The sequence below is a fragment of the Sturnira hondurensis genome, unplaced genomic scaffold, assembly GCF_014824575.4.
Source record: "Sturnira hondurensis isolate 20B ecotype Veracruz unplaced genomic scaffold, ASM1482457v3 Scaffold0021143, whole genome shotgun sequence".
Taxonomy (NCBI): domain Eukaryota; kingdom Metazoa; phylum Chordata; class Mammalia; order Chiroptera; family Phyllostomidae; genus Sturnira; species Sturnira hondurensis.
In genome coordinates this window covers 8,502,967-8,517,719 of record NW_028093774.1, presented here as the reverse complement: position 1 = coordinate 8,517,719, position 14,753 = coordinate 8,502,967, and the positions used below count along the sequence as shown (strand labels likewise).

General features: G+C 53.7%; 1 protein-coding gene across 6 annotated transcripts in view; it reads right to left on the bottom strand.

Moving 5' to 3' along the window:
• Positions 1–14,753, bottom strand: part of TTC7B (tetratricopeptide repeat domain 7B) — a 209,687-nt gene that overhangs the window by 178,870 nt on the left and 16,064 nt on the right. For all 6 annotated transcript variants that reach the window (XM_037031805.1, XM_037031806.1, XM_037031807.1 and 3 more), the window contains exons 2-3: positions 8,227–8,381; positions 6,163–6,331 (exon numbers count right to left, since the gene is read on the bottom strand). In XM_037031805.1, the coding sequence (XP_036887700.1) occupies positions 6,163–6,331; positions 8,227–8,381 (324 nt within the window). The remainder of the gene's footprint in view (positions 1–6,162; positions 6,332–8,226; positions 8,382–14,753) is intronic.

Sequence of the window (14,753 nt, the reverse complement as noted above, 5' to 3'; positions counted from 1 at the left end):
CACCGCTCACCCACACGATGACATGCTGCAACGATACACAAATGTGTCTTTTGTCACGGAAAGTGTTATGATCTGCAGTGAAGTGGAAAAAGCAGGCCACAGAGCAGTGTGTGTGGTATAATCACATTTTTATGTTAAAAATTCACACATAGGGTCAGAATAGAAAAATACACTAAGTTGTGAACAGAGGCTCCTGGTGGCTGCAGCCCTGCAGTAATTTCTCACCCATGAACGGCCACCGGATCTTATGTGTGTCACTCCCGCTGATCCTGGACTTGCTCTCTTCCTCTTTCCATGAGCTGCAACACCCCAGCAACCCGGCTTCGATAGCACAGACGGGGACTGCACCCGGCAGGTGCAGGGGGCGGGGCAGGAGCCTCAGAGACCACAGCTGCCCCGCCAGCCTCGACCAGGTGGACCGTTGCAGGACGCCCCTCACACTGCAGCCAGTGCACTCCAGTCTCTTTGTCACGACAGGGCGCACACCAAGGCATGCACAAAGGCCATCTCTAGGAAGGCAAACCACTTCCAGCTCCCACTGTCCTAGCTGTGGAAAGTTACCCCATGTCCAGTAGACCTAGGTCCCAAAACAGACAGTGGCCTTGTGTCCAACATATCCAAGCCAAGCCTCCTCATTTGGGAAAGAATGTCTGTGGCACTCAGTATCTGAAGATCCATTTGCTGTCTCCTGTACCCCAGAGCAAAGGTCTCTACTCATCTGGTTAACCCAGTTTTACCGGAAGCTAGAGTCTCTCCATTTCTTCTATTCCCATTCTCTGTTTCTCTACTTCAGTTTAAGAGACGGAGGAAGGAGTTGGGGGCTGGAGGGGGCGGGGACTGAGATCCACTTAGGAGCTCCCCGGGGATGGACATGGTCAAAACATGCCACCTTTAGGACAGGGACCCACGTCAGGTGCGGTCACAGTGAGATGTCATCATGCTCTTACAGGTGTCCCGTGATTGGCAGAGATGACTCTGAATCATCAAAATATGTTCAGAATGTCATCTACAGACAAAAAAACCCCACCCACATCTGACCAGGACAGGCGAAAGCAAAGACACCCAGAATCACCTGAATTACACAATGGGCACCTCAGCAGAGATCCAAGCAAGGGAAGTTTCATGCATTTCATTCAATAATTGAGCCCTACTTACGTGCTAAGTTCTGACAAGGGCAAGCAGACAAAACGAAGCATTCTCCCTCACAGGGGTGGCCAACCTGCGGTCCACAGGCCGCATGCGGCCCAGGATGGCTGTGAACGCAGCCCAACACAAAACCGTCAACTTACTTAAAACATGATGAGATTTTTGTGTGATCACGTGTCACAATGTACTTAATGTGTGGCCCAAGACAAGTCTTCTTCTACCAGTGTGGCGCAGAGATGCCAAAAGGTGGGACAGCCTGCAGTTTGGAAGAACTCACTCTCTAGCAGGAGTGTCTGATAATGGCACCCCTCATCCCCAAGTACTGCCACTCTGGGCTATGACGGTCCTGAACGTGACCCACTCTCAACTGGGGGATCCCAGAGGGCTTCAGAGAAGAAAGACCTGTTGAGCTTGAGAGACACAACTTACAGGAAGATACCTGGCCAAGGGCAAGGAGTCACGGTGGAGAAACCGGGGGGTGGGGCTGAGAAGAGGGGGGTAAGTGCAAATCTAGGATGTTCTCCAGGAACCTGACTGCCTTCTGTCTGAGGAGTCCTGACCTGGCCCCAGTGAGCTCTGATGGACCGGCCAACAGAGCATGTGACCAGGACACATGCTGGAGCTGAACCCTGTTCCGACCCAGTCAGCCCCGGCCCGTGCCCAGCAGGAGAGCATGGGCCCAGGGACAGCCTCAGAGGCTGGTTCTGCCTCTGCCACTTCCCAGCTGTAGCACCCTCAGCAGCTTACCTACCTTCCCTGTACTCAGTGTCCTCATCTGTAAAATGGAAAGAATAACACCTCACAGGGGATTTGTGAAAATCAGCTGAGATACCCAAGTAAAGGGCACAGCTCCTGGCACAGAGGAGGCCCTGGCATCCATCCTGGTAACCTCGCCAGTCTCATTCCTCTGTCTGTCACCTAGGGAATTGGAGGACAAACCAGATAGAAAAGCCCTAACATGGGGCTGGCCCACGGGAGGTTCTCCGTGACTGAACGATGGTGGCTTCTGATTCCCCAGAAGTTATGCTAACCACCTGGCAGGGGGAGGAGCTCCCAGTCATGGCTGGAAGAACCAGTCTGGCTGAAAGCCCTGGGCAAGTGAGGCCTCCGGAGACCATGGAGACGTCTAGGTGACCCTCGAGCGTGTGCAGGTCAAGGCCACCACCCACAGGGGTGGCCCAGGGGAGGGAGGCCGGTGGGATGCATGGCCACCCAAGGGGCAGCTGCACTCAGCTCCAGCCTGGTCCTGCCCTGGGAGAATGGAGGGATGGCTCTCCCCTCTTTCCAAGAAGACAAAAAGCCAAATTGTTAACTGTTTCCAATTTGGAAACGTTAGCCACTGTTTAATTCGGAAGCGCTGGAAACCCCAAGCACACTAAACAACCCCTGACCCAGTGCCTGCAGGCCAGCCGTTCATGACTTCTGGTTGAGAAGAACCCACAATTTGCCACGTATAATGCGTACTGTCCTGCCCCAATTTTTAAGGAAAAGATAAGAATGCGCATTATACATGGGTACTGCTAATTCTGTACCTATGTAAATGTTTTTAATTGTTTTACTTATGCTTATGTGTTAAAAGTGTAACTCTAGAAAGCAATAACAATATCTGTACGCAAAATAATGCCCTGGAATACGATAATCAGTTTTCTTTCTAAATATAAATAAAAAATGAATTGAAAAGTTAAAATTAAAGATTTTTCCCTGAAAATTTGGGCCAAAAACATGGGTGTGCATTATACCTGTGAGTGCATTATACACGCAAAATATGGTACTTTGGACATTGACACTCATCAGATCCTTGCTGGCAATCACCCTTTAAAAATTCTCAGGGGCCTGCTGAAGCAAGGAAAACCAAGATTATTCTGACACAGAGCTCAGCCAAGAGCCTCTTGAACTCCTCAGAGAACTGGCCTTCTGTGGGCATTTCTGTGAACTGGAGGGGCAATTTTCTGCTATTTTAAGTCACTTGTAGTGTTCCCCCCACCAAACACTTAAGTTTTAAGCTAACATTTACATCACATTCACTATGTTCTAAGCATTCAACATATACCATCTCATGTCATCTTTACAACAACCCAACGAGAGCCTGAGATGGGGAAACGGAGGCACACAGACGTTAAGAACTTGTTCAAGGCCCCACAGCCAGCACCCGGCCGAGGTGGGAGTGCTCATAACCATCAGTGCACGTGGCCTCTCACCTGGCCCGCCCAGGCCCTCGCAGCCGGGGTCCTGGGGGCTGTAGGCCACTTCCTCTGGGCAAAAGTGACCCCGCCCTCTCCCTGTACACGTGTGATTCCACATGTGTTTACAGAAGTTAGAAACTAGCCAGGGTCGGGTCTCCCATGAGCCAGCCAGTGTGTCCCAAGAGCCAGGTGCCTCAGCCCCATGGTTAGGGACCCACTGAGAACCACACATCACCCAGGGTCAGACTCAGGGCCCAAGTCTCCTGTACCTCCTGCTCCTTTTGCAGCCATAAGAGGAGGCTGGCAGTACCACTTGTAGACAGGCTGTCTCGGGGCCAATACCAAGACCCGAGCTCTCCATGCTGAGCCGTCCCAGAGCCACCCCCGGCCCTCACTAGCAAACCCACTCCTGGCTACGATCTACCCGGTCCCACGTCAATCAGGTGACTGGAAACTGCCAGAGGAAGCTCTGCTCTCTTTGCAGAATATCATTCCTGGCCCGAAATCACACATACACACACACACACACACACACACGCACGCACAGCTCCCATAAGCCCAAGGCACGGGAGGTGGCTCAGTGAGCATCAGTAGGAGAAGAGGGTAGCCATGTGGCACAGACTCCAGCACGCCGCACGGCTCAGACAGAGGCAGACACGGGCCAGGCACTCTCAGAGCCCCTGGAGAAAGGACTGTGCCTGTGATACCGCCAGCACGCCCTGTCAAGAGTGACACATCCTTTCGAAGTCCACGGGAACATGAACAAGATTAATGAGATGAACCTGGCAGCCTTCAGGGTTCCCCGGGCAACTTGGGGACTACGTCGCAGCCATCACAAAGCTCTTCAGTGTGCCTCGAGCTGGGTCTTTGTTCACCACTGCATGGGACGCCAAGTGAGACAGCTGGCACTCCCCACGCAGCCAGCTCACTGCTGTTCTGGAGGGTCGCCCCACCCTAGGCCCCCGGCCTCTGGGTCAGCCGCAGTCAGTCACGATGCCTGGTTTGGACATTAGGGGGCGGGAAGGAAGGAGCTGTTTTAGGTGGTCCACTTCTTGGACAGGCCTCTCACCTGGCCCACCCAGGTCCTTGCAGCCCTGGCCTTCAGCAAAGCCTGAAGTGTCTCTCTACCTCCAGGAAGCCTTCTGGACCTGCTGGCCTGCAGTGCTCTCGCCTCAGAAAAGCTGTGACCCACGCCCAGCTTTTACCATTTGCTCCCTTGTTTGGGGCTGACACTCTAAAATATCATTTAGTAAGCATTTGGTATGGGCCAGGTATTGTGTTAAGTGTTGGGAACTGCCCTGCCTGGTTTCAGGAGCTGTAACCCCACCATTGGCTAAGGCAGAGTGAGCAACCTTCGGACAATGAGCCACTAAGGAGACAAAGCTTATCTCCCTGGCAGGAATGCCACTTCTGCTCCTTTTACTTCATCCATAACTGCCCCCTAATGCTTGATCGCTTAGCCAATGAGGGGTAAGATTCCCCAAGGGGGAATGACCTAAGACAGGTATGATCACGTGGAGGCCCCAGAGAAGGACTTGGGAGGCTACAGCAAAACAGGGTGATGGACCCTCACCCCTCAGCTTTGACATAGCCTGAGTCCTCCTTCTGTCTGCGAGAAGCCTCCTAATCTCTTGGCTGCCTCACTTCCCCTGCCTGATTTAAGCCTGAAACAGTGACAGAGGGTGGTGCAGCCCTGAGCTGGTAAGGGCGGGTTCCCCAGGTGATCAGGCCTGAGAAAGAATACGTAAACTCCTGTGAGACCTGCTTTACTAAGAATGCTCTCAATTAAACGATAAGGGTCTAAGCAGGAAATGAGTTTGTTTCCCAAAGTTTTGTAGCCCTTTAGCTAACAGACCCTGACTCAGAATAAACCCTCGTAGTTCTTTGTACACTATCTATCGTTTGATCCTTACTGCCTGACAATGATTAATGAGCTTTACCTGTACTCCTGTGCAAAATGAACCCAATAAAAGCCTGTCTAGGCAAGAGCAGGCGGCCCTCTCCTCTTGAGAGAGTGGCCAGGCCACTCCAAGGCACTCCCACCTTGAGGGAGTAGCCAAGCTGTCCCTTTTCCTCCACAGGACTCAGTAGTCTGTGTTTTGTCCCATGTCTCATCCATGACGCCGTGGACACTGTGGGCCGGCGTCCGCGTCAGTTACGTGCCCTGCATACCTTATTTAATGTCATCTTCATGACTCCATGAAGGGGCTGTGGTTATACCCAGGTCACAGATGAGGAAGCGGCAACTTGAAGAAGTCAAATAACACGTGTGTCCTGCCTCTCTGTCATTTCTCTTTCCATGGGCTGCGTTCTCTCCCATTAGGTCACAAACTCCTTCACCACAGCTAGGGTGGTGGTCGCCCTTCCTTCTCTCCCGAGCCCTGGGCACACGGTTTAACGCTGGTGACTGACAAGCACTTAGCCCTTCATGAGCACAGGGGTGGCGGCGAGGAATAAACGTGTGGTCAGCCACGTGGCCAAGTGGCCACATAAAAAGAATCCCTATAAATGTTCTGCCGCATCTTAAATGCCAAGAAAAGTCCCTGCTTCGGTTGCATATTAATTACCAGGAAACTTTCCTGAAACGTTTTTTCTTCACTTCCTCCAGTGATAACTAAAGACCTCAGGCTCTGAAGAAACCCTGTGTGGCTGGGCTTCAAATGATTCCACGCGAGCGTAGGGCGGCCCACCCCGGGGGGCCTTGCTGGGGGCTGTCGGAGTTGATCACCAGCCAAGGGCGAGGGGTCAAACCGCAGCCTCCGGGGAGGCTCTGCTGGCTCCAACAGCACGACCCCGGGGACTGCCCTCCCAGGGGCAGACGGCCAGCTCTCACCTTTGGTAGCATAGGCCTCCGCCATCAGCCGCAGCCTGTAGGGAGGGACGGCCACCAGCGGCAGGTCCTCCAGGCCGACCCGCGCGTAAATGTTGAGGGCTTCCTTGTAATCTCCTTCCACATAGTTCAGCTTGGCCAGGATCAGATTGGATTCTTGCAGCAACTCTGACTAGAAGGAAAAGGAGAGGAGACCCGTTTTTCCCGCTGTGTGACGGCGGACGCTGCCTGGGGGCCCCGCTACCAGCGGCCAAGCCGGGCGCCCCGTGCAGAACCGGCGCGCATGCGTGTTCACAGCGAGACTGCTCACCGCAGCTCCGGGGTGGAAACAGCCCAAACATCCGCCCGCTAGAGACGCATGAGCCAAATGCCGGGGAGCCTCGCAGCGGAATATTACTCGGCCATAGTGAGGAGGGAAACTCCAATACAGCCGCAATAGGGGTGGACCTCAAAAACACTCGCCCCTGTGAAAAAGCCGGGCACAGAGGGCTGGTGAGTGCATGGAGTGGCCAGAACGCTGGAATCCACAGAGGCAGAATGCGGTCCCGGGCTGGGCGGGCGGGAGAGGGAGGAGCCTGGGAACCGTTGGGGGCTGCCTTGGGGGATGAAGAAAGTTTTCTAAAATCCAGGTGAAGGCTGCACAACTCAGTGAATAGTCTAAAACCCACCGAATCATACACTTTCATGGGTAGATTATGTGGCATGTGAATTATATTTCAAAAAAGTTGTGGCGAAACAAAACAAAACAAAAAACCCGAGGCTCCCCTCAGGCGGCCGGGCTGGGCTGGGGCAAAAATCTAAGGAATGCTTTATGGACAAAACCTAAAAGCACCTGTCTCAAAAAGGAAGCTTCCATGGGCATCCTCGGGGGTCGTGGCCACTGCGCCGGGAGTGCATCCCAAACTACCCGAGGAGAGAGGCTTTCTCAACTGCTGCAAAAACCAGGGCTTGCTTTCTTTCCAGGGGCGAGCTGGCCTCCCCAAGTCATTCCATTGCATTAAGGTGACTGGCCCTGGGTTCCCTGCCCAGAGGCTGCCAGCTCCAACTGTCCTCTGGCGGTCAGCTTCCCCAGGCCACACCCACCAGCCTCAGGCTCCTGGCTGCCCCTGCCCCCTCGCCTAGCAGGGACAGAAGAGGCCTCCCAGGCATCTATATAAGGAAACAGATTCATCACCCTCTCCCAGGCCTTCTCCTCAGAACCTAAGCCACACAAGGCTCGATGTCTCAGCTCACAGGAGCACGAGTCCTGTGACCCAGAGCTGCGAGAGGGTGGACGGCACACAGGGAAGCAGGCAGAGTGTGGCCAAGCAGCTGTCCTGGCCTCGTGGTCCCCACTTCCAGGCATTTCTTGGAGGCGGCAGAGACTACACAGGCAGTGTTGGAGAGGATGGTGGGGAGGCGGGGCGGGGCAAGGGGAGGCGAGAGCGAAGGGGATCCAGAGGAAGTGAGAAAGGGGAGACTGGGGAGGGGGACGCACACTGAGCACAAATGGGGCAGCTGTATGGACCGGTGGCACGCCGGCTTTCCTGTGGGGGGACCAGTGTCGTCACCCAGGCAGGGGAAGTTCCTGTCCCAGCTCCCCCACAAACCAAGGCTCGAGTCTGCTGTCACCGGTGTGACACCACACTCCACTCTGCGCCACAGCGGCCTGGGACATTCAAGGACCACAGCTTTTGGCAGGAGATGGTGCAGTAAGTGGCACCCCACGTCACCCTCTTTCCTATAGTGGGACAGGGTGTCAGGCCGAGCTCTGGGTCACACATGACCTATGCTGATTCCAAGCACCTGGGGAAGATTAGTGCCATTTTTCAAAATAAGATGTCCCTGAAGACTCTCAACAGAGAGACTCTCCTGAGCCGGAAGCCCCCACGAGGTGTCCGGCCAGCCTGGGGGCTGATACATGGACCACACAGGGAGCTGGCCTGAGTCCAGGAAGAGAAGCATGGCAGTAAAATGCTCTCTGAACACCACCCAGGTGTCCCTGGGCATCATCCGCAACCATGCGGCTCAGGTGAGGGGGGACCAGCAACTCCCCAAGGCTCCCCTCACCCCAGGGACCCACAGTACCTTGAGGTTCCCTCGGTCCAGGGCGGCGGTCAGGTGCTTGCGGACCTCAGTCAGCTGGGGCCTGGGGCCCCGGGGGCTGGCGCCCTGCCGCAGGGGGTGCTCCTTCAGGTACTGCTCCAGCTTCGACTCCCCAAGGAGCAGTTCTGCCATGTCATCTACGAAGAGCAAAGTGAGAAGGTAAATGGGGATGAGGGCTGGTTTCTGTGCCGGGACCCACCCCCTTGCTGCACACCCCCAGCAAGGGAACCTCATAACCTCCGATGGGGTCCAGTGGGCACCATCCCACAGTGCGGTCATTCATCAGTAAAGAATGTTCCAGAAGGAAGTACTCAAACAAGTGGTGGCTCGGGCACTCTCATCCTCTGTCACGTAATTACTGAACGTAGAGATGGATACATAATAACACAGAGAGCGCTGCAGTTCAGCAGAAAAACCACAAAGTTGCCTTGCAATTTACCTAGTATGATCTTCATAAAACATACAAAAGCCAGGACCGCGTCTTTTCCGAGAGTGATGCAGGGGAACCCCTCGCCTTCTGTGCTCCACGACCTTCCACATGGATGTCGAAAGGTAGAATGTCCTATACAGTTAGACTCTTAAAACGAGATTGTCTCAAAATGCCCTGAATGCAGGCAGTATGGTTGTGTCTGAAAGTCAAAGCCGTGCAGACGCGGGTGTGGGAGTGGCGGCGTGGAGCCTTATTCCTGAGAGCACAGCACTCGCAGCCATGACTGCTGATGCCTGCGCTGGCTTGTTAACAGAGTAAAAGGCTCCCTCCAGCAGCAGCTCTTTGGAATCCACACATCCAGGCTGCTCCGGACAAACCCAAACAATTCATACGCCAGCCTGAGCTGTAATGGCACAGAACGTAATTGTACTGTGTTGGCAACCTACTTCTGTGATGGCACAGAATGTAATTGTACCGAACGTAAGAGCAGCTTTAAAAGGTCTGAAGGGGGACGCCTCAAACCCATGTTAGCAGTTCCCACCATGATGCAGGAAAAAGAACCTCAGCTGCGGTTAGTGGCCAGTAAGGACATTCTGGTCCTAGGGGGGGAAACAGCAATAACAACAACAACAGGTATGTCTATCATTTGTGCATCTAAAGTTAACTGAGATTCGGGGGCAAGGGGCAGGTCCACCAGAGGCCAAGAGCTGGAATGAGAGCCTTTCCAAGTCCCCTGGTCAGCAACCCAAAGCTGCCGTAAGTATGTTCAACAGTTCTTAGCAGCGCCTTTGTCTGTGCATTGGGAGGCCAAAAATAATCCTTTAGAGCTAAGACCTAGGGTCCTGGGTGATGCTGAACAACGCCCAAACTGGGCAGTTAAGCTGCTGAACTCAAGAACTTTTCAATTGTCCAAGAAGAAAAGTCAAATTGCCGAGAACATCAGGCAGGGCCCACAGCAGAGTCAGCCACCAGAAGACAAGGAAGCCATGTCTGCAGAGGACACGGGGACATGAAGTGCAGCCTGGGTGGACTGGACCCAGCGGGACACTAGTCAGGCTCGAAGGCGATAAGCAGCTTTCTCCCAGAAGAACTACAATCCAGCTAAGAAAGAAGTCTCGGGCTCAGGGGTGGAGGTCAGCAGGCAAAGGCCTATGGGTGAGTTTCAGGGCATTCACACACACAGAACACCACATGCTTCCAAGCATTACTGCTACAGACAGAATCTGACTGTTACAAACCAACACAATGCAAAAACAACAGCGTATTGAAGACTGGGAGAAGCCTCCGAGGGCCATGTCCTCATCTTTCAAAACCCTGTAATATGGGTTAAAAGAAACACACACGACACCAATATTTTTAAAACTTGATAGGACTCTTCTAAGAAAAGACGTCACATGGTGAAATGTTTATTTGGAGCGTGACAATTCCTTAAGGTTCTCTTTTTTCCCATGAACCCTTATTAATACCTAATTTTTTAAAAAACAGAGTGCTACTGTCCAATTGAAATATTTTCAAGCCACGCATTATTTTAAAAATTTTAGTAGCTATGTTAAAAATAAACAGTTGAAATTAATTTTAATAGTATAGTCCATATAACTGAATATATTCAAAATATTATCAGTTTTAACAAGTAATTGATATCTCTAAATTATTGCAATGTTTACATTCTTTCCTCATGTTAAGTTTTCCAAACCCGGTGTGGACTGCGCACCCACAGCCCAGCTTGACTCGAATGTGCCGCACTGCAGGTGGTCGAGAGCTGTTGTGTGGGACAGGACCAAGACCACTGCAGATGGAGGTGTGGCGGCTTACCTTTCTACCTGTCCCTGTCCTTCGAAAGACACCGAGAATGGCTACATCAGAGCAAAAGACAGGGATTTCTGAATGACAGGACTCGGAATAATTTTAAAATCCTCATCTTTCTAATCAGAATTATTTCTATGGAGGGGAACCATTCTGCATTGCTGTTAGAAAAGAAAACTGTATGTTTTCTTTGAAAACAGGGACCTTTCCGGTGGTAACTTCTGACTAGTAAAATGACCAGTGGGCACTGAATTTCTTTCCTGGGGAGTTAAATTTCAAAAAAAATAAGATACAACAGGTTCAGAGTCCTAGATTTCAATTCCAGTGTGGCACTCCGCGACTTTGGCACTCTGGTTTAACCTCAGCACTGGGGGAAAGTCCAGGGAAGCCCCACTGTGCGCCGAAGATGAGGTTCCTCTCTCCCCTCATCCCACATTACGCCCTGTTAGTCCCCATTTCTCCCTTATCCTGCCCTGCTCACCACCAGGGCGGAGTGACTGCGGACTCCTGCGACCTCGCACCTGAACGTGGCCGCCCTGAGCAGAATCCCCTGGTGGGCAAGCAGAAAGGACCCCTGCTACCTGCTGCCTCTTTCTAGCTGTGAGTTGGGGGCACAGTATTCACCCTCTTTGTGCATCAATGTCCCCTTTTATAAGACCAGGACAGTACCACGACCGCAGCAGGAATGTGGACTGGAGCTAACGAGTTCCAGGGGGAAAACACAGTGTCTGCAATGACCGCACCTCCCAACGGGGCCTTGAAGAATGTGGACGGGCAAACAGGAGAGGGAAGGGCACACCAGGCTGAGGGAAGGGCGTAGCGTAAGGAAGGTGCTGAGGCATAGGAAGCCCACAGAACCCCGTGGCGGAGAACAGGGTGCAATGAGGAAAACAGAGATGGGAGACTGGGCTAGGAGCAGAGGGTGGGGACTTACTGGGTACCGAGCCCCCACCCCCAACTCCGCGAAGCCCCACAGGATGAGGTCCACGTGCCTCGAGGCAGAAAACAGGTCCTGGCCAAGTTCTGCGCCTGCACCAGCCCGATGCACCCCTCGAGCATCTGGGATGCTTTGGAACACTGGGGGCGCCACTCACCATCACTTACTCCATACCTACCAGTCCTTCCAGCTCTGGTCTGCCCCCGCGTGCCCCCTTCCAAGCCACCCCCAGCTGCCCCAAGAACCTCAATCACCCCAAACTAGGTGATTCTCTACCCGTCTGCCCATTCTAGACCGTGCCGAGAGGCTCAACAGAAGAGCTGGTGTGCGTCTGTTTCCGTGTCTGGCACGGACTCAGTGCTTGGTGAATGGTGCGGTAGGTCGAAGACTAGCTGGGCACTGGGCCACGTCCTCCAGGGTCAGGCCTGGCCCCAGCTGTGGCAGAACCTGCCAGTCTTATTAGCGCACACGGCTGCCCAGGTACAGACCACACCTCCCAGGCTCCCTAGGAGCTAGGCTCTGCACGCTACCAAGTTATGGCCGTTGGTCAGAGAGCAGGAGTGTTACATGCAGCTTCCATGCTGTGCCCTCAGAGGGAACGGGCTTGCCCTCTGGGGCCTCCTCACCCCACCACTATCTGGAACACAGCGTGCTGGGGGGCAATGGCGCATCCATCTTGGACCATGAGACAGAGGCCATCGACTGAGGACGGCAGAGCCACCGACACGAGGAGCCTCGGCCTCCCACACCCGGGAGCTGCCGCCACGCCCTGGCTGCTGCTGCCGCCGCCGCCAATCAATTGTTACACGAAACAGAAGCATCAACTTCTCCCTTGTTTACGTCCAAGTCACTGTTCTTCTAGCCTTTGTTTCAGGGGCCAAACTGGAGTCCTAACTAGATCTCCCACACACGAAACAGGCTCCAAGCCGGGAACCACCGGCTGAGAACACCTTCCCCACACCCATCCTCGAGCTCACGAGCTCACAGGTTTCCCCACAACCCCGCAGGGGGCCTTGGTGGAGAGAGATCCCCACTCCGCCCCTCTCTTGTTTCGTTGGTTTCACACCCAGGCTCTGAAACAAGTCTGCTTCAACACTGGCACCTCCAAAGTGTAGTTAAGGGAGTGCAAAATCCATGACCATTGCATTCTGTGTGTGGGATTTACATCCTTTTACCCTTTACTTTCTAAATCCACCCTGTGGACATGTATTTTTATTGATTTCAGAGAAAGAGGAAGTGAGAGAGGAACATTGGTGTGAGAGGGAAACGTCGATTGGTTGCTTACCATACATACATACCCTGACTAGGGATTGACCCCGAAACCTAGGTATGCACCCTGACCAGGATTCAAACCCGCAAACTTTTGGTGTACAGGGCAATGCTCCAACCAATTGAGCCACCTGGTCAGGGTGGGATTTACATCCTTTTAACTAAGTAACCTCCTGACCCTGGGGGAACGCACCAGAGTCTGGCTGCCCAGGTGTGGAGGGAGCCGAGCACTGTCAGAACAACCGGGAGGGCCCTGGGGGAGGCTCGGTCGGGAGGAATTAGGAGACACAGCCTCTTTCCTCATGGAGGGTCTAGTCCTCCAGACCCAACGAACATGTGTGGGCTCCAATGACGGCACGTGTGGTCCTGGGTGGGTACAGGAGGAGGCAAGGCCTCTGCCGAGAACATGACAGGTGTGTGTGTTCTCAAGGTGGAAGGTGTGGGGAAAGGCATTCCAGGAGGAAGGAACAGGACATGCAAAGGTTTGGCACAGCCTGGTGGTTTGGGGGAACTCCTAAGGGGTTTGTTGGAGCTGGACCACGAGGGCGGGGAGGGGAAGAGGGGATGGCGGTGGGAGTTCCCAGCCGGTGGGCAAGGATCAGCTCCTCGTTTCTGGAAGGAGCCGCACGCTCCGAGCCAAGAGCTTATAGCCTAATTTAAATTCACCATGGTGGCCACAAAGTCATTTTTGAAGTTTTAAAAGAAAGTTCCAGGTTCCAGTTAATCTCTCAAACAAACTGTTTTCTTTGCTCTCCTTCAAAAAGGCTAATGCCCTGCCACACACTCTCCCACCCCCCAGGGCAGAGGTCTTAAACCACCAAGGGGCTCAGGCCAGAGCAACTGTGCAGGGGCTGTGAGGCTCGGACCTGACCGCCTAGGCGGCTCGGTGGCCCACCCGACACTCCACGGCCCCAGGTATACCTGCCCAGGACCCCCCGGGCTCCCATGCAAAATCCACCAGGAACCAAGGAAAATGACATCATGTCACCAGCTGTTCTTGCCCCACAGTGCACCTGGCCACCTGCTAGGACAGCGAGACACAAGGGGAAAAGACACCTCGGGGCACACAGAAAGGTAATTTCAGACGGATTAAAGAGTTAAATATAAAGTAACTCTTGGTTTCCAGCCATGACAGACCAAATTTAACCTACCACCAGAAACAACCACAAAACCATGACAGGATATATTTCTAAATAAAAACAATTTTCAAGACCTCGGACATCAGGCAACAGAGGAAAGCCATGCCTGAGAACTGGGTAAGAAACGAGGTCAGCCCCAGATGGCCTTGGGAGTTTCCGCTGTCCCCCGGGGACAGAGGATGCTCCCACGGGAAATCTGCCTCAGGAAAGACCGCAGTCACAGTCTCTTCACTCCATGCCTGCTCACCCACCGGGCATGGAGCACAGCACAGCTGGGCGTCCCACCACCGCGGGCAGAGCAGCAGGATGGCTGGCAGGGCCGGGATGCACCTTCCAGAATGGAGAAGCCGAGCGGTACAATGTAGGAGAAAGAGCTCTGGCCTCAGGCAGCCCTAGGCTTGAATCCCAGCAACTTTGCTGACTAGCTGTGTGGCACGAGGAGAGTTACCTAACCTCTCTGAGCCTTGGTTTCCTCACTCAGCTACCAGAAGATTAGAGATAACACCTGTAACACATACAGTACAAAGCAGGTCTGAATCAAGGTTAGTTTCCATTACTGTTATTTTCATTCATTTAGGACTATTTCCCAGAGTGGTTAGGTTGGATTTGGTGGGGCCGGGAAGCCCCACCAGACCTGGTCCCTGCACGTAGGAGGCCTGCGACCTCCCGTAGGAGGCTGCCAACGCTGTGCTGCACTCACAGCAAGCCACCCCAAGCTCCGGCTAACTGCCGTGCTGAGCAGTCTCCACCACGCTGTTAGTCACCCGAACACCACCAGGGAGGGGATACTATGGTCTCCAACTCATGGGCAGGGAATCAGGCGTGAGAGGCACAGCGGCATGCCCAAGGTCACGGAGCCCAAGATCACGGAGCCCGTCTGTCCTGGAGCTGGACTTTGAGCCCATGCCATCTCCCTGAGCTGTCTCCTCTG